Raw genomic sequence first — 19,673 nt, forward strand, 5'->3', positions numbered from 1 at the left:
ATAGAAGCTGCTGCAATTCAGCGATAAATTGCAGAAACATATTTGTAATTTGATTGGCTTTCCCTATATATGTTTGTATGATCAGGTAAAAGTAAAAAAACTACAAAACAAATACCCACATAGTTTTTTCTTGCTCGGAGAGTGAATTGGGCCAGATTTTTTTTTAGGTAGGGTTGGATTTTATACTAATTTGTAAAGAAAATGCTGACTCCTTCCACAAGGAATCTATTATATAAAGGAAAGTTTTGTGTGTGTGTGTGTGTGTGTGTGTGTGTACTTAACAAGAGAGGAATGGGCTTGGCGGATGAGAAAGGAGGAGCTGGATAGAAAGGTAGAAAGTATTTAATAGAAATTGTTTACACTTTTGTCCCAAACAATGCTGGGTAACCCAGCTAGTTAATAAATCTAAAAAAAAAAATGAAACTACTATATTAATTAAATAGTTTACACTTTTGTCCCAAACAATGCTGGGTAGCCCAGCTAGTTAATAATAAATCTAAAAAAAAAAAAAATGAAACTACTATATTAATTTTTCCTAGACAGCAAAAATCTTTGGAGCAAAAATAATCGTTTTTATTTAAATTTTTGTTTCTAGAATATGTTCTTCAAGTTGCCCAGAAGAATCTCAACCGAAAAGATCCGATCATTATCTTCTGCAAAGATAATTCTACAAACGTATGGTTAAGCATGTTCTTTGACAATAACAAAATCCCACATTTAACCCTCAATGGAAATATGCCCCACAAGGTGAGTAAACAAATTATTTGATTGCATCCTCTTCTTTCAAATTTTATGTTTCAGATTTTTTGAGATGAGGATTGGTTATTCATATTATTTGGATTTATTGGATTACTGTTCTCATCTTGAGTGTCATTTTCACAATGTTTCGGCCGATGTAACCTCCAACCTTATTCAGGTGTATCTTGTCAAACTCTGGAATTTGGATGGAATTTTGAATAGAACCCTTTATTTACTTGTTCTCGTTCCATCAGCCATGATTGGATAGAGGTCCTAAGTAATTTGCAATTGTATTTTTTGGTTGCCCGCACTGAGAATTGAACCTTTAACCTTCAAGGGCCCTTGGTGCAGTAGTTGGACTATTTGGAAAAATCAATTGTGAAAGTGATATTCTCCTGAATCTAATGTGTTAGATTTGATAAAAAAAAAAAAAAGAAAGATATCATATTCCAAAAATCACATAAATCGATCAATTAGTTTTATTTTTATAAAGAAAACATTTTTAAACAATTAATGGCAATTTGTAAACATCAGAACATAAATCTCCCTTGTCTCTTGAGATTTTTTTTTTCAAATTAGCAGGCAAGACGGATTCTCTTCAGACACTCATAAAATTTTATTTTTTTATTTAAAAATAAAACTACTTGATCAATTTACATGATTTTTTGAAATACAACATTTTTGTTTTTCATTATTGGGTGAATTCGGGACAAGAACCTAAAAAATAAATCTTAGAGTTTTCCAGGGTGTGTCCAGTTTTTTTTTTTTTAATGAGAGCTGGACAAAAGCATTTGCCGCACACTAAAGTTTGGTGACCTGCAACTGTAAATCAGCAATTTCTTATTTTTATTTTCATTTTTTTTTTTAGATTCGTACTGAACAGTTCGCATCTTTCAAACAAGATGGTGGGATATTAGTAACGACAGATGTTGCCTCTCGAGGACTCGATACAATAAATGTAAGCATTTTTGGTGCAAATCCAGTATTCAACCTAATTAAAAAACAAAAATAGAGAAAAGCTTTTATGTCACAGAACAGAAAATGTCATATTCCAAAAATCCCATTGTTTTTACTTAAGAAAATCAAATTTTATAACAAAGCGAAATGTGTTTTGATCCACTATATTTAATAAATAAAGGGAGAAAACAATTTTTATTTATGTTTTTTTAATTAAGTTGAATACTGGACAAGATTCCTGTTTTTTTATTATATTTTCGTTTTCTTCCTTTATTTTATCTAATGTCTCTGGAAAAATGGTTGCATCATTCTATCGCTCTAGAATGTATCTGACTCTAGATTCTCTAGATGCTACCTTTCACTTAGAAAAGACCCAGATATTTTTTTTTCTTTTACTGGAGTTGGGGAGTAAATAATTTGCTTTTCACTGTCATTTTTTTTTTTTCTTTTTTTTGAAGACATTTACTTTACATTTTTATAAGAAAACAAACAAACAATATAAAATAATAAAAAAGGTAAAAAATATTTACGATTTAAAAAAGATAAACAAATATTTTTTCTTTTACGTTTGCTTTGTAATTTTTTTAATATTCCCGCAAAGTCTGAAAATAAACTTGTTCATTTTTTACAAATATTTTTAGCAAAAAAAACCCACAAAAACAAAAACAACAGAGCCATTTGTTATGCCTAAATATAACACGAGCAAAGATTTGGTAGGAGCAGTTGTCATGCCTTGTCATATCTTAATTGGTTGCGTATATATAAAAATATTGTATAAATAGTAGCGATGGGACGATTCCAATATTTTTCCTGATTCCGATACAATTATCAATTCCATACTAAATTCCTGATTCCAATACAATTACTGATTCTGATTCTTTATAAATCTCTAAAAGTGTTACTTTGTCCCAATTAGTGTAAAAGCACATCTTACATGTGCTTATATTTTCTCAAACGTAAAAACACACTTGTGAGGGGGTGATCTAGAGATTTTAGGTTTATTATTTTATTATTATACGAGCAGTGGAAAAAAATGTTCCTTAAACCAAAAGCAAATAAAACAGATAAAGGAATCTGTTCTGGCAGAAAATAGGCTAAAATTTTTCCGATTCCGATACCGATTCCGATACCGATTCCGATATCCCAAAAAAGCTCCGATTTTTCTGATTCCCAATTCCGATTGATTGTCCCAACACTAATAAATAGTAAAACTGGGCAGGTATGCACAGCAAAACAAGGTCTCGGTCAGAGAAAATAAAATGAACAGTTGCATTTCAGATAAATGTTTTGGAGTCACTCATACGATTAATATAAAATACTTAAGAACTAGAATATTTAGAAAATTATAAATCTGACATTATTACCACATTCAATGTTGTCCCATCGATGAAATGTTGCATCCCTTTGCCTGTTCTACAAATACTTTAATGGTGAATGCTCTGACGAACTGCAAGCACTTGTACCTTCTCGACGTAAATACCCCTGACAAACCCGACAAGCAACTAAGACCCACCCCTTTACAGTAGAGATCCCCCTAGGTGTAAGAAAGCCTTTTACTCCAATAGTTTCTTCCCCAGAACTGCAAGTCTTTGGAACTCCCTTCCAGGATACTGCTTTCTCAACTGTACTGACATGCAGAAGTTCAAGTGTAATGTTAACAAACATCTTTTTACTCATCTCCCTTCCTAGTGCCCTCGCAAATTATGTCCCCGATAGTAGCCCCCTGCTTCAAAGTGGCACTTGCCTTGTTTGGGGTGAAGATTGAATTAAAAAGTTTTTAAAATACCTAGACTGTGTGCATCGAGAGACTGTTTTGACAAAGGCTTGCACATGTAAGAACAATTATCAAATGTATCAAAAGATCATTTGAATAAAAAGACATCTACATGTAGAAGCAAGAAACTTTATCAATTGCCAGAAAGAAAAGTTAAAAGTATGATGTTTGAAAAGTCATTTTTGGCAAAATCTCTGAACGTATATACCATTCACTGGACAAAGCGGGGGAGAGTAGAGTGGTAGCTCTAGATATATCTAAGGCTTTTGACAGGATATGGCATGAAGGTCTTAAAAATCCAGGTTGTCCTCGACGGTCATACATCTAAACAATATGATATAAATGTGGAAGCGCCTCAAGAGTCTATCCTATCAGTATACCCTGTATTTAAGAATTCAGGTGATAAGTGAGTAAGCTGCTGGAATCCATATTAAATAGAGAAATAGTCAACCACCTAAGCAGAAATAACCTTCTTAGTGACATGCAATATGGTTTCCGCTCCGCAAGATCTACAGCAGATGTGCTAATGGTTATATCTCATAGAATTAGTGAATCTCTTGACAAAGGCTTCCTCTCTACGGCAATTGCTCTTGACATATCAAAGGCCTACGATAAGGTATGGCATCAGGGCCTACTTCACAAGATTTCCAGCTACAATATAACTGGCAATGTTTTCTCGATCATTAAATCATTTCTCTCCGATAGGCTCATAAGAGTAGTGGTTGATGGGCAGAAATCAGAGGCCCTCAATATTAATGCTGGAGTCCCTCAGGGGTCCATCCTAGGCCCAACTCTCTTCCTGATCTACATCAATGATCTCCCAAAACACATACTTAAATCATTCGTTGACATCTATGCTGATGACACGACCATCTATGGCAACACATCAAAGGCCGTAAATGACAAAGTTCTCTCAGATTCTCTCTCCTCTGATCTTGAGCGCGTGGTACAGTGGGGGAGGAGGTGGTGGCTGGTTACTTTTAATGCATCTAAAACCAAGCTCCTATCTTTACATCATTAACGCTCTGATCCTCATCTGGCATCAATTGAAATGAGTGGCTCTCGTTTAGGGGAAGCTCCATGTTTTGATAAGCTTCTGGGCTTGACCTTTACTCCTGACCTGAAATGGAATACGTACATCAAGTCTGTTGCCAAGGTCACTGGAAAAATGGTAGGATTCTTTTACCGCTCCAGAAGATATTTCAACCCTGATGCAATTCTCTATCTGTATAAAAGCCAAATACGTCCAAGGATGGAATACTGCTGTCATATCTGGGAAGGAGTTGCTAAAAACAGCCTATCCTGCCTTGACAGAGTACAAAATAAGCTTCGTGGTCTAGTGGGTGATGCCCCTTTCTCTTCCCTGCAACCTCTTTCCCACAGGAGAGACATTGCAAGCCTGTCTTTGTTTTATTGTTACTACCATGGGAAGTGCTCGTCTGAACTCCAATCTCTGGTCCCCCCTTTCCAATCTTTCACGAAAAACACCCGTCTAGCTGAAATTTTCCCCACTTCTTATCAAAACGTAGATTCCATGAGCAAAGCTTCTTTCTTAGAAGTGCACGCCTGTGGAACTCTGTTCCGGTTGCCTGTTTCCCACCTGACTACAACCTGGATGCCTTCAAGTCCAATGTAAACAAATTCATGATGAACCGCCCCCTTAAGTAAGACACTTTATCAAATCTCCAACACTAACGTACTGTACACACAATAATCCTTATCCCCGAGTGGCTTCCGGGCCTTGATAAGTGGTGACTACCCTGTAAAAAAAAAAAAAAATCCTTGGACCTCTATTTATTCCTAATATTCATAAATGACCTCCATGACAAAATTGTCTGTGAGATGGGTATATATGCTGATGACACCATGCTCTATAACAGATAAGACAGGAAAACAAATGAACACATATCTAAAGAAATGGCAGAAACACTAGAGGATGACCTCCAATCTGTAGTAGAATGAGGACAAAAATGGATGGTCACATTCAATGCTGCCAAGACTAAACTTGTTTCCTTCAATAATTACAAGAAACCTTCTCTACCACCAATAGCAATGGCCAAAGACTCTTTATCTGAAAGTACATTTTTTAAACTCCTCAACCTAACGTTCACAGGAAACATGAGTTGGAACAATTACATTGAGAGTATTGCCAGGACCGCTGCAAAGAAGGTAGGTTCTCTCTACCATGCTAGAAAGCTACTAATGCCTGAAAGTATCCTGTTCCTCTATAAGGACATCATTAGCCCATGTATGGAGTATTGTTGTCATATTTGGGCTGGTGCATCTGCCACTAGTCTCTCGCTCCTAGACAAGGTTCAAAAGAGAGTCGCCAATCTGATAGGTCCTGAAGTGTCATCTAATCTTCAGCCTCTGTCCCATCGATGAAATGTTGCATCCCTCTGCTTGTACTACAAGTGCTTTAACGGTGAATGCTCCAACGAACTGCAAGCACTTGTACCCCCTCGACGTAAATACCCCTGACAAGCAGCTAAATCCCACCCCTTCACAGTAGGGATTCCTAGATGTAAGAGAGCCTTCTACTCCAGTAGTTTCTTCCTCAGAACCGCTAGACTTTGGAATTCCCCTCCAGGTCCCTGCTTCCCCAACTGTACTGACATGCAGAAGTTCAAGTGTAACGTGAACCAACATCTTGCTGCCCAACTCCCTACATAGTACCCCTTTAGCATGTCTCTGATAGTAGACCCTACATCAAAGTGGCAACATGCCTTGTTTGGGGTGAAAATGTAATAAAAAAAAAATTTTAGAAATGGTTATACAGGTGTAATCAAAGTCAGATCAATCCAGTGAAACAACGATGACTGAATAAAATACCCTTGAAGTTTGGTTGCAGTGATAATATCATCGTAAAATGGTTATATAATAAAGTTGATAATCTATAATATAAATCTCACCTGTCTGTTTAAATGTATGTATGTATGTATATCTAAAACTTTTAACAGAGGTACCAGATTTTCACAAGATCAGTATCGTTTTGAAGCTTGATCCTTCGGATGACAAATATCGAAAAAAATTTCCAAAAACATTAATTCCTTCACCCTCAACTGGGAAGTTTTCTACAGGGTGGGGTCGTTTTTTTCACTGATATTTTCGAAAGTCATCCTCTCTTTTCGATTGACTAACCTTAATTTAAACCTTCACCACTTCCAGTTTAGCGATGGACACAACGGCAAAGACGTCACGTTTTCTTTTTTCATGTTCTTTTCCTCCTTCGTAGTACGGGTTCGAGCCTGCCTGCCTATTACCACATTTTTTTTTTTGCTCAACACACACCTCCAAACACCCGGGCAACGCTGGGAACCCAGGCTAGTCTATTATATAAAGGAGATTTTCTGTTAGTGTGTTTGCATGTTTGTATGAAAGCCCAAGAAGAATCAACTCGTCAAATTCCTGTGCATGCATCTCCCTCTTAACACTCAACCATTCCATTCATAACTGTCATTCTTATGTAAAAAGTAACTTTGTGTATGTGTGTGAGTTCCTTCCTCATACATTCCAAAACAGCTGAGCCTTTCTTTTGCAAATTTCATACAAAGATAATTTATATATCTGACAGTGTTCTTAGATAGGTTTTTTACAGAAATTCATCTGATAAGCATTAAAACAAATCCGATCTTAAAAATAGAAGCTCATTTGAGTCATGAAAATAACGATAGAGCAGAGATAGACTCACAATGTCTCTTCTGTGAGAAATAGGAAGCAGGGTAGAGAAAAGGGCTTCACCATGGCTACCAAGAGAGTAGGCCAGTGAACATGACAGCATAACGTCATTACCAGATCAGCATGTAGGTAAAGGCACGAAGGTGCCTAAAGTTTCCAGTGTTCAGCCATGTGGCCATAAAAAATATTTTTTGTTGCCTTATATTGTGGCTGTTGTAATTATGTTTTTTATTCTCCTAAAGAGAAAAAACAATTCTCCATTTCTGATTATTATTACAATTATCATAATTGCACATTGGGATAATTTTAATCTAACAAAATATAACAGTAAGTGAACATTTATTTCTATCGAAGGAACTTTTATATCTATCGAAGGAAGTCGTATATTTCATTTTATTTATTTTTTTAAACTGCAAAAAAAAATTTTTGTATGAGAATATTTTTCAGTCTGTTTTTTTTCATAATAAATAAAACTTTTCATTGAGTATTTCCAAATATTTTAAAGTTAGAAGCATTTTTTACAACAGTTTTTTTGTTTTTTTTTTTAACTATGAATTCAATATTTTAGCACCGGGCATAATTTATTTCTTTGAAATATATTTAAAACTTAAAAGTTTTTGTTTGTTTGTTTTATAACATTTTATCTGTAAATAATTTACATGACTGAAATGGGAAAGAAATAGGAAATTCTCTACTCTCTCACGAAAAACCAAAACTTTAAATATAATTTCTGTATTAAAAGTAATAGTTATTAAAATATTTCGACATATAATCTTGTGGGGAAAATCTAGTTCCCCAATAAGGAGCACTCTGGATATGAAAAAAAAAAAATTGTCTCAGTCATGAAAGATTTCTCCTTCACCGGCCGAGGACAGAAAAGGTGAATTGTAGCATCAAAACAGATACTACTACACTGTGATCTTGTCCTGAAGGCCAAGAATTGTTTGTTCCTTAAATTCATAATTCAGTTTTATCAGTATTAGATTGTATATTGCTTTAAAATTACGTAATTTTACATAAGTAATATTTATATTTTATATTGAATAAAGTTCAGTTTCATTATTAATCGAATCGTGTTCCTTTCTTTTCTTTTTTAACATGTTTTAATGCTCTTTTTAAAAATGTTGTTATATAGTATCGACAGTAACAGTTCGACAAATTTTACCTACATTGTCTGCAGGCATTTTTCAGTTAACAGGCCTTCTATATCTCGGTGGCCATGGTTTCACCCACTAAATTTCAAAGCCGGTTTTGTACCCTGTCAAGGCAGAAAAAGGCACTCTTAGTAGTTCCTCCACGTTTCAGCCAACTATTCCTCTGGTCTTCATCAGGTGTCACATTTGTTTACAAAGCCTGTGTATGTGTGAAGGTCAGGTGGGATAGGAACTCAGAATCTTCTAATTGCATTCTCAGCAATTACTGCCTTCCATAGTTGTTGTCTAAAAAAAAAAAGATGAGGATAATAGTCTACAATGAATAAATTAATAAATGATACTCATCTCAATAATGAATTCCAATTAAATAATTTAGTATATAGCTTCTCCACAGTTGGCAAAAGAACTCCATTTTAGGATGTATTTCGCTCTTCTCATTTGCCTCCCAACAAAGGAGGGATTCGATTCATTCCCATTCGTCCATTCGTACTTTTTACAATAACCATATGTTGAATTTTTTTGCACAAACATTTGTGCTTAGTGGGAGATGCCCTTTTCTCTACCCTGCAACCTCTCTCCTCCAGTAGAGACGTTGCGAGCCTATCCTTGTTTTATCGTTATTTCCATGGCAGGTGCTCATCTGAACTCCAATCTCTGGTCCCCCCTCGCCAATCTTTCACGAAAAACACCCGTCTAGCTGAATCCACTGTGAAAAATTTCCCCCACTCTTTATCTGTGCCTAAATCAAAACGTGGATTCCATGAACAAAGCTTCTTTCTTAAAACTGCACGCCTGTGGAACTCTGTTCCGTCTGCCTGCTTCCCACCTGACTACAACTTGGATGTCTTCAAGTCCAACATTAACAAATTTCTCATGAACTGCCCTTTAAGTAAACACTTCATCAAATCTCCACACTAATGTAATGTACTTGCAATAACCCTTATCCCTGAGTGGCTTCCGGGCCTTGATAAGTGGTGACCACCGTATAAAAAAAAAAAAAAATGGTGAAAGTAAATTTTTCACTCGTGGAAGGAGACCGTTCATGATTGGCTAGTTTTATCAGTACTTATTGCAAAATACTACAATTTCGTTTAGGAATAATGCAAAAATGCAAAGTTGATAATTTTTTTTATGTTGGTTCTTGTTACGATGTTTGGTTTTTCAGGCATTCATGGTTATCAACTATGATTTTCCGCATTTTGTGTCGGATTATATTCATCGCATTGGACGAGTCGGACGTGTTGGATCAGTGAAGAATTCACATGTGTTGTCCTTAGTGTCACATAAATGGGAAGTTGATGTTCTCTGGCGAATAGAGGTAAGTCAACAAATTTCTTAAGGCTAGTTGTCTGTGTGTTTGTATTTCAACTAAAGGTTCAAAACTACTAACCAAAGATCCACAAAGTTCATATTTTCTTGATAAGTATTGCCTCAGATGTAAAATGTGAATTTAGAAAAAAATATTTACATTTAAGAGAGTTATATTAAATGAAATACATTATTATTTTTTTGAACTTATTAAAACAAGTGAGAGGAATGGGCTGGGTGAAAGAGAGGGTTTGGGAAAATGGAAAGAGAGGGGAAAGAGAGAAAGATAAATAGATGGCGAAAGATGAAGGGGAATAGATAGAGAGAAGGATAGAGATGAGTGATAAAAGTTTTAACCTAAAGATGTGGCACGCACTATTAAACTTCTATTTAGTTTTTTATGACCCGGATAATACCAGATAGGCTTGCGAGTCTATTATATGAAGAAGAGTTGTCTATTAGTGTGTTTGTATGTTTAACTAAAAGTAAAAAAATACATAACAGACCACCATGAATATGGTATCGATTGAAAGAATAAGGACCCGGACGTATTATATCTAAAAATTAGAAAAAAATCCTCAATTCTTTGATATACAAATTTAATTTTAATTGAAGAGATTGGGGTGGGGAAGGAAAAATCTTGTCTTCAACATTCTTTTTTAACAATTACAATTAATTAACAATTACAATTAACAATTACAATTAATTAACAATTATAATTAATTAACAATTACAAATAATTGACAATTACAATTAATTAATTAACAATTACAATTAATTAACAATTATAATTAATTAACAATTACAAATAATTGACAATTACAAGTAATTAATTAACAATTACAATTAATTAACAATTATAATTAATTAACAATTACAAATAATTGACAATGACAATTAATTAACAATTACAATTAATTAACAATTATAATTAATTAACAATTACAAATAATTGACAATTACAATTAATTAACAATTACAATTAATTAACAATTATAATTAATTAACAATTACAAATAATTGACAATTACAATTAATTAATTAACAATTACAAATAATTAACAATTACAATAAATTAACAATTACAATCTATGCATGCATGAATGCTAATCGTTCCTACCTTCATTTTAAAAACGTCATGACATTGTTGCAATGTTAACCTAATGGGTAGCGAGTTTGCTTACGGCGTTCATTTTTGAGGTTCATGCCCAGCACAGTCCCTTTTTTTTTTAATAACACAATAAGTATTCAGCAAAATTTGTTCAAACATAAAAACGTTTAACTTAACACGTGTGATTTCGGTTTTATTTAGTTTTGATTCTTTTTTTTTTACTATGCATAAAACTCTATTTTAATTTGAACGATAAAATAAGTCCTTCTGCAATAATCTTTTTAGTGATTTTCTAACATTATAATTTTCGAAAATGAAATTGGGACGCTAAAAACGCACTTATGAACATTGTGTGGTTTGCGAAGCACTGAACATAAATTTTTGTGACTATGCAGAAAATTGATTTTAATTTAAAAAATAAAATAAGTCTAGATGCAACAAAGAAATAATTGATATCAAACCTTTCTAATGATTTTATGAAACTTTGGATTCTTTTTTTTTTTTACATATATATTTATTTATTTATATATATGTAACTCCTTTCTATTATTATTTTAAAAAAAAAAACAAAAAAACAATCCAGAGTTTGTTTTAAAACATTTTATTGTCGTGATATAATAATATAACTTATTTTCATCATTTTTTTTTTTTTTTAAAGCAATCCAAAGTTTGGTTTAAAAAGTTTTCTTGCCACATTTGTTTACAAAGCCTGTGTGTGGTGTGAAGGTCAAGGTTAAACCAATGTCGACTGAAATGTGTCCTTTTTTTTTTGCTTTCTTAGCAGTGAAGCTGGTCAAGGTCCTTATTCCCTATTTCATTCTATATATATATATATATATGTTTTAACTAAATATTAACAATTACTTTTATACCTACAGACATTTCATTCTATATATATATATATATGTTTTAACTAAATATTAACAATTACTTTTATACCTACAGACATTTCATTCTATATATATATATATATGTTTTAACTAAATATTAACAATTACTTTCATACCTACAGACATTTCATTCTATATATATATATATATATGTTTTAACTAAATATTAACAATTACTTTTATATCTATTTCATTCTATATATATATAGTGTAGAAGTGAAAATTACAAACACAGTCACAAAATGGGTTAGCATCGTACCCAAAGGGCACCAGTAATTAACACAAGAAGCGAAGAAGAGTAATATATATATATATATATATATATATATATATATATATATATATATATATATATATATATACTTGACCTATATATATATATACATACTTGACCTCATTAACTCATTAAAACGCGCACCTGCTAAATCCAAGTAATTAAATAAATTCAAACGCGGTGCCATTAGCATGTCGCGGTGGGGCAATAGTTAATGTCGCACGTATTTTTTTTTCACACTTTAATTTACAACTTTCCCTCACCGGTATATATATATATATATATATATATATATATATATATATATATTATTTATTTTACTTTTTTAAAACCGTACTCTACGTGCACATGTTTCACTGCTCTACAGCTCATCAGCATAGTTTAGAGCTTGAACCTGGAACGATAGATATAATAGTTGAGTGCATATACTGTTATACTATGTTATACTATGTTATACTATGAGCTCCTGCTAATATTATTTGCTATTTTTTTTATCGCTTTTAAAATTATTTTGTTGTTGATTTTTTAGCGATAGTGAAATATTTGGTATTAGCATCTCCTACTTAGTGATAGTTATTATTATTATATCATATAATTTTGTTATTTATAATATACTAGAGGGGGGTTACCCAGCGTTGCCCGGGTGTTTGTAGGTGTTTGTGTTTTTAGGTAAATGGAAAGAAAAATCGTTGCCCGGGTGTCCTGAGTGTTTGTTTAAAAAAAAAAACGAAGCCTTGATGCACAGTTTGAAAATAATAAAGTGTGATAAAAACGTGTGATGTTTAACGGCAGGTGCCTGTTTTTGACGAGTTAATGACGTCAACTTTGAGTGCGGGACAGTGTTTTATTTACCGCGAGTCTGTTCAGTTCATTTTTATACAAAACAGCTTAATGCACATGCGGCGATCGAAAATTGTTGAATATTAATCTTTTCAAAGTTGTGCAAATTAAATAGACAGGCGACTCCAGTTGTTAACTCATAGATATTATCATTTAGGCACAATATAAGAAATTGTGAGGCGACCGATCGGTTCTCGGAAAAAAGCCTTTCTTGGACATACACGAAAATGCACACACACACAAACATTTTCGCTTTTATATTTATAGACTAGTGGAGGTACCTGGCGTTGCCAGGATGTTTGGAGGTGTGTGTGGTCACCCGGGTGTTTGTGTCTGGGGGAGGGGGGGGGGGGTAAAATAAAAAAGTTTTGGTAGGTAAGTATGAAGGATCGAACCCGAACCCTTGAGGCAAAGTTGAAAATTAAAGTATGAAAAAAAAACGTGCGACGTTAACGACTTGGCCACCACGAAATACTAACAGAAACACATTTGAATTTATTTAAGTATTTAGAATTGGCAGGTGCCCGTTTTAATGACTTAATGAGGTCAACTTTGACTGCGGGGCAGTTTTTATTTACTGCAGGAACGCTTTTTTTATTTTTATTTTTTTGTTTCCCCAAGATGTTGGGGGGGGGGGAAACCAGCTCCCCATAACAAGGGGATTGTCCAAATTGAATAGCAATTGTCTGATATAAGGAGAAACTCCACATTGATCAAAGCTGATTGCTTTTGGACGTTCCCGGCGATCGCATCAGGAATGATGTCTTAAGCTCCGTTTCGCTTTTATTATTATAATACGAAAAAGCTTAATGCACATGCAGTGATCGAAAATTGTTGAATATTTATCTTTTCAAAGTCGGGCAAATTAAATAGACAGGCGACCCCGGTTGTTAACTTTTAGATATTATCATTTAGGCGCAATATAAAAAGTTTTAAGAAGTTTTGAGGCGGCCGATCGGTTCTCGGAAAGAAGCCTTTCTTGGACATACATGAAAACGCACACACACACAGACACACACACACACAAACATTTTCGCTTTTATATTTATAGATTAGCAGGGGGGCGCCTGGCGTTGCCCGATCATAAAAAAAATAACTGAAGTTGGGTGCTATTAGCCAAAAATGAAACAGTAAAATTTTGTAAGAAAAAAAAAAAAAAGAAAAAATATTATGCGTGCCAAACATGAACTTGCAAAGCATAAAACTGTAAGCGATCATGCTATCCATCAGACTAAGATGCTAACGATGTTATCACATTGCAACTTTATCTATTTAAAAAGAAAGTTAGAAACTCACATGTGCACATGCGTGTTTAAGATTCAGCGTCTTAGCAAAGATTTTTACATGCCCCCTCCTTCAAATAAAACAACATTTCTATATGAAATAATTGACAACTTTTTTCTAATTTTTCAATATTATATGTCCAAGGGATCGTTCTTTCTTACAATAGCTGCAACGATTTGGATGACGAAAGTTTTTAGCGGACATATGGACACACACACAGACGTTTGAAATTTAATTTTGTAAACATGAAAATAAAAACACAAATTCAATATCAAATGATTATTTTTTTCATTTTTTTTTTCTTTTCAGACGGCTGCTCGTAAAATGACGTCAATTTTTAATGTGAATGCAAATATCAAAAGACATCACGCATACAGACATTCAAATACTCAATAAAAAAAAAATATTTTTATCATTGTTTTCTTCATCTTTTGTAAATTTGTTTTCTTCATCTTTTGTAAATTTGTTTTCTTCATCTTTTGTAAATTTGTTTTCTTCATCTTTTGTAAATTTGTTTTCTTCATCTTTTGTAAATTTGTTTTCTTCATCTTTTGTAAATTCGTTTCCTTCATCTTTTGTAAATTTGTTTTCTTCATCTTTTGTAAATTTGTTTTCTTTACAGCTCATGATCTTCACTTACCCAATGGTAGATACCCCTTAGCATGGGAGTATTGCCCGCTAATTTTTCTCATGGATAAAAATTTTTTCTTTTCCTCCCAGAATGGGTAGCTGAGAAATGTTCTTCAAGGCAAACCCTATTTTCGTATTATCTGGATTCTTCAGATTACTGTTTCACAACGTTTCAGTCCGTGAAAACCTTCAATCTTCTTCAGGTGTATGTTGTTGAACTCCGAAATCTTGCTGGCAAACTCGTGAATCTGCCCAGAATTTCGAATGAAACCTTTTATTTATTTAATTCACAGGGGTAGCATGCCCTTGTTCTGTCAGCCGTTGTTAGAGAGTGGTTAAGCAGAAGCAGTAAGTTGTCTGTTTATCTGTATATCTAGCTATCTAATAATAAGTGGACAACAGAGATTGGCAGGTGGTCAAACATGTTAAACTGTGACCTGGTCAAGTTTGCACCGGAAAGTATCCAAACAGGTGACCGAACATGACGTGTCACATGTTCCGGTTTGTGCAATATCGTTGAATAGGATTGGAGACGTCAAATGAAGAAGATGGGCTAAAATGGGTCTCCCCCATGAGGGTGGGGAGTCTCAGAATGGAGAAGAACCACCTCAAGTCAAGATCGTCGATCACTCCTCTGCTATGATGAAGTGCCTGGGAGTGAATAAAATATATATATATATAACATTACAGCATCTTGTGTTTGTCTTGAAGCTCCTCAAGACGAAGAAACAATAGCAGAATAGGTATGTTGTTATGTATATGTTATATGTTCTGACATGCACACACAAACACCTAGAAGAAATCACGGGCCATAAAATAGACATTAAGGATACAAGGACAACAGTCCATTACACAACGTGCATGCATACCATGATTCAATTATATATACATGTATGTTTATTTATTGAATTCTATTTTCAGTTATTTTACAAATACACCATAAACACGAGTTTATTTAGTACTATATATATATATATATATATATATATACGATCATATGTAAACAACCTCCCTCCCCCACAATGTAACACCATATTGAGTGTCATCTGTTACTACTTTATGTAAGGCTTGCGTCAAAACTTAAAGAGAGCAAGAGATTTGTTCCGTTCTCGCATGTGATGTCACACCAACACGTGATTCTATCAATTCATGCTTGACCCCCGCCTCATCATATAACAAAAGTAGCCATAATGACATAATTGAAAAAAAGAAGTAAGAGAAAATAATGGTTTTTAGAATTAATTTAATATTAGAAACTAGCAAGTGCTCAACTGGGTTTCAGTTTATGGTCCCCCCCCCCCACTGCAATACATTCATAACAAACACTCGTTAAATCGTCTGTTCCTTCTTTCATCGGATTTTTTAATTATCAATACTTATCAAAGACATTCTGATACAAAACCTATATAAGAACACTGCCAGATATACCTTTTAGAAGTCCTAAAATAGAAACATTTCTGAGTTCGATTGAAAGATTTCTGAGTTTGACAAGATACACCTAAAGAAGGTTGGGGAATACATCAACTGAAACGTTGTGCAAATAACACTCAAGATGAGAACAATAATCCGAAGAATCCAAATATAATCAATCTTCATCTAAAAAATTCAGAAATATGATTCTATTTTATTTATATGACGTAAACGGATATCCACGTTTTCTTAAGAGTTTGAGTCCTTTGGCATTTAGTTTAAATGCTTCCATCTAACAGCTTTATAGCTTTATCCATTATTTATGCAATTTTCTTTTATGATGTTTGATTTGATATAGTATCTTTTGGACCAATGTCACCAAATTGATAATGTGACTAACTTTACTTTATATATTAGATTAACGATTCAATAGCTATGCATTCTAGGATGACATGAAATAACAATTTCTATCTGTATAGTTTAATCATACAATATTTTTTATTGCTTGCTGACGAAAAAGGAAAAAAATATTTTTAAAGTAGAATTTTTCAAAATAAAGGGAAGTAACTATGTATTAACAGATACGGAGTTTTTATTTATCATAAAAATTATATTACATTTCTTAAGGCATACAACAAGTGCCAGGCAGGTGTTATATAACAAAAAATGCTACAATTTCATGATTAGGTAGATCAGATATGAATGTATGGAAACTATCCCAGTCCGCGATAGAGTATCGGTATACAGTACGCTGGAGAGGTACGTCTGTAGATTTATTATATTTCATTTTTATCTTAACTGATATGACGCAGTGGTCGGACGATCCCAGAGGAGATAGAACGGAACATGAGCATAGCTCAGGGGAAGTGAATAGAAAAAGGTCTAGAAGACTTGCGTACTGACCGGTAGTATCGGGCACACGAGTGGGCTCGCGGACAATCTGAGTGAGGTCATAGGCAATGGCAAAATCATGACAGAACCTCCCCTCATCATCAGTCTTATTTGAGTGGGGCAGCCATTCCACATTATGGACATTGAAGTCACTGCAAATGTGAATGTTAACCGAGGGATGAGCAGACAGGATGTGGTCAATTTTTTCTGATATACTCTTAAAGACAGTAACCCCGCTGTTGTGGGGGCAATAGAGGGCAAATATGAATGCGGTGGTGTAAGCAAGTGCAACCCGGAAGCACATATAAGGTAAATTAGGGTCTTCTCTAGAGATATTCCTGCCACATGGGAAGCCATCTTTAATGTAGGCACATATTCCATGCCCGTGGCGATCTTGGGGGTCAGATTTAGATGTTAAGTTAGAGTATCTATTAATTATGAACTCTTCTAGGGAAATAGCTTGTCCAATGCCAGTTTCACTTAAAAATAAAAGGTCAGGTTTCGTCTCCTGTAATTGGGTTTCACTCTTTGGAAAGTTAGAACGTAGAACCCTAATGTTGGAGAAGGAGACATGGTAGAAGGGGTCTACGTAGGAGGATGGGGTTCTAGATTTATTCGTGTTTTCTTTTTTGAGATATTTCATGTTGAGGATTTTGGGGTTTGTGGAACAGGTCAGCATACTTGATTAGAGCAGGACAGAGGGAAAGTAAGAGAGGAAAGACAGGAAAATTTTTTTTTTTTTTTTTTTGTAGCACATGATAAGGTAAAGCCGTAACCCACTAGCATGGCATCGAGAGGCCCCACCAGAGACTACTGCATGGTCCAGAATCCATTCACCAAATGGCAATACAGCAGCCCCAGTACTTTGCACCTGCTGATAGGACAGCCTCCTTAGTGGTTATTCCAAGGTTCGGGTCCCTGACTATCAGGCGGTTAACGTCAGCACAGATGAAAACGTTTACCTCCAGCACCCCTACTAGTGACATGGCCGCAAGGATAGACATAGAGACAGAAAATTTCCAACATCTCAGACTATTGTTCACGAAGTACTACCAACCTGGGAAGCAGCTTTTTCTTCACCCTTTGTCAGAAACATCACTCATTCGAAATGAGGACTGAGGGACAAAAAAAGGAGAAGCGAGAGTTACTGGAGCTGCCGATAACACATCCACTGCATTATCTACTCTCCATTAAAAAAAAAAAGAAAAACGGTAAGAGGGACTTATTTATATCTACTTAGTATAAGTCCTTTGCTCATTCCCAGTTTAGAATAGAATTTGAAGATAGTCTCCCCTTCCATATTAATCCGTGGAAGTTTTGTTCTAATTATTTTATTTTTATTTATTTATTTTTTTTTTTGCTTTTGGTACCTCGCTATAGAACCTTCAAGATTAAACTTATATTTACGTTTCAATAATGCAACTTGTGAGGTCAGCTTATGTTTTTAGATTGGGGGCATCTTATTTAAAGGCTAGTTTAGGGTAATACCAGACGTATTTAACAAAAAAAAGTTTAAAACACGAGTAATAAGACATGATAAGTAATGTTAAGGAGTTTCAATTTTTAGCAAGACTGCAATAAGAGAACAAAGATAAATAAATAAAATATATATATATATATATATATATATATATATATATATATATTAATACACAAAAATTGGCAAAATTAAGACAAGATACATTTCAACAGTTATGGATAAAGTTTTTAACTTAGCTCTGAAGGCACCGACCCTTTCTTCCAAGGTCCTCTCGAAAACTGACTAGTAGCTAGCAGACCTGTGTTGTTCTGGTACTTAAGGGATGTGGTGGGTGTGGGGGTTAAATAGTCATGTATGTAGCAGATACTTTCTGTCAAAAGCTGGTTTTGTTATCATCTGAATTCACACAATTAAAGACAGGAACGACAGTCTTATGAGGAGGCTTCTGCAGCGCACCTGGCAATGCTAAGTTGTCATATGTGTGGTCTAATCTGCAAATCTAAAAGTGACCTGACACGGCATTCAAGGATTCACAATATTACCATGCGATCACCTTTACAAGAAGGAAGGTTTTTATGCCATATTTGTTAACTTTCATGTAGGACTAAAGTTGGATTGAAGAGTCATCTATGTGCACACGGATGCACTAACACTTAAAGAAGAGACGGTAAACATCTGTCAAGAAGTAGAAATCATCATATATAGTCATCCACATACAGACTGTTTTGCTGTATCACAGCTCATCAGTGTGGCTAGACTAGAACCCATCTCTTACCATGGATTGGACCTACAACCATCTAGTTGATAGTTGGCAGTTCAAACCTCCGGCCCATGAGATCTCTACCCGTAAACTTCTTCATCAGATGTCCATTTATATAGACACTTACCGCTTTTTCAGTGCTCGACCTGCACAAACAAACAGAAAGCTTTACAAATCACTAATTAAGCAAAAGATAAAAACATTCTATGACAGTGCTCTACCCTAGGAGGGGGGAGCTTAAAATATAGTCATCCACATACAGACTGTTTCGCTGTATCACAGCTCATCAGTACAGCATATATTGAATCTATATATATATATATTAATTTATTTTTATTTCGGACTATTATTCTCATCTTTTATTGGTTGTTGTTTTCATTTTTATTGGTTGTTGTTTTTCACAACGTTTTGGCCAACTATTCCTCCGGCCTTCATCAGGTGGTAACCGTGACGGATAGGAACTTTGAATCTCCTAACTGCATTCTCAGCAATCA

The 19,673-nt window shown here is 34.3% G+C and overlaps 1 protein-coding gene across 5 annotated transcripts in view; it reads left to right on the top strand.

The window, feature by feature from the left end:
- The window catches only part of LOC145256358 (putative ATP-dependent RNA helicase DDX28), a 92,733-nt gene that overhangs the window by 60,457 nt on the left and 12,603 nt on the right, over positions 1 to 19,673 (top strand). For 4 of the 5 annotated variants that reach the window (XM_080115180.1, XM_080115178.1, XM_080115182.1 and 1 more), the window contains 4 exons: positions 596 to 747; positions 1,607 to 1,696; positions 9,467 to 9,619; positions 14,318 to 14,464. In XM_080115180.1, the coding sequence (XP_079971306.1) occupies positions 596 to 747; positions 1,607 to 1,696; positions 9,467 to 9,619; positions 14,318 to 14,404 (482 nt within the window). In that variant the 3' untranslated portion in view covers positions 14,405 to 14,464. Of the gene's footprint in view, positions 1 to 595; positions 748 to 1,606; positions 1,697 to 9,466; positions 9,620 to 14,317; positions 14,465 to 19,673 lie in introns of those variants that run through there. The other variant, XM_080115181.1, reaches the window with a different exon arrangement.

Source organism: Euprymna scolopes, chromosome 32 (assembly GCF_053919585.1).
Source record: "Euprymna scolopes isolate OS-2025 chromosome 32, ASM5391958v1, whole genome shotgun sequence".
In the NCBI taxonomy this organism is placed as follows: domain Eukaryota; kingdom Metazoa; phylum Mollusca; class Cephalopoda; order Sepiida; family Sepiolidae; genus Euprymna; species Euprymna scolopes.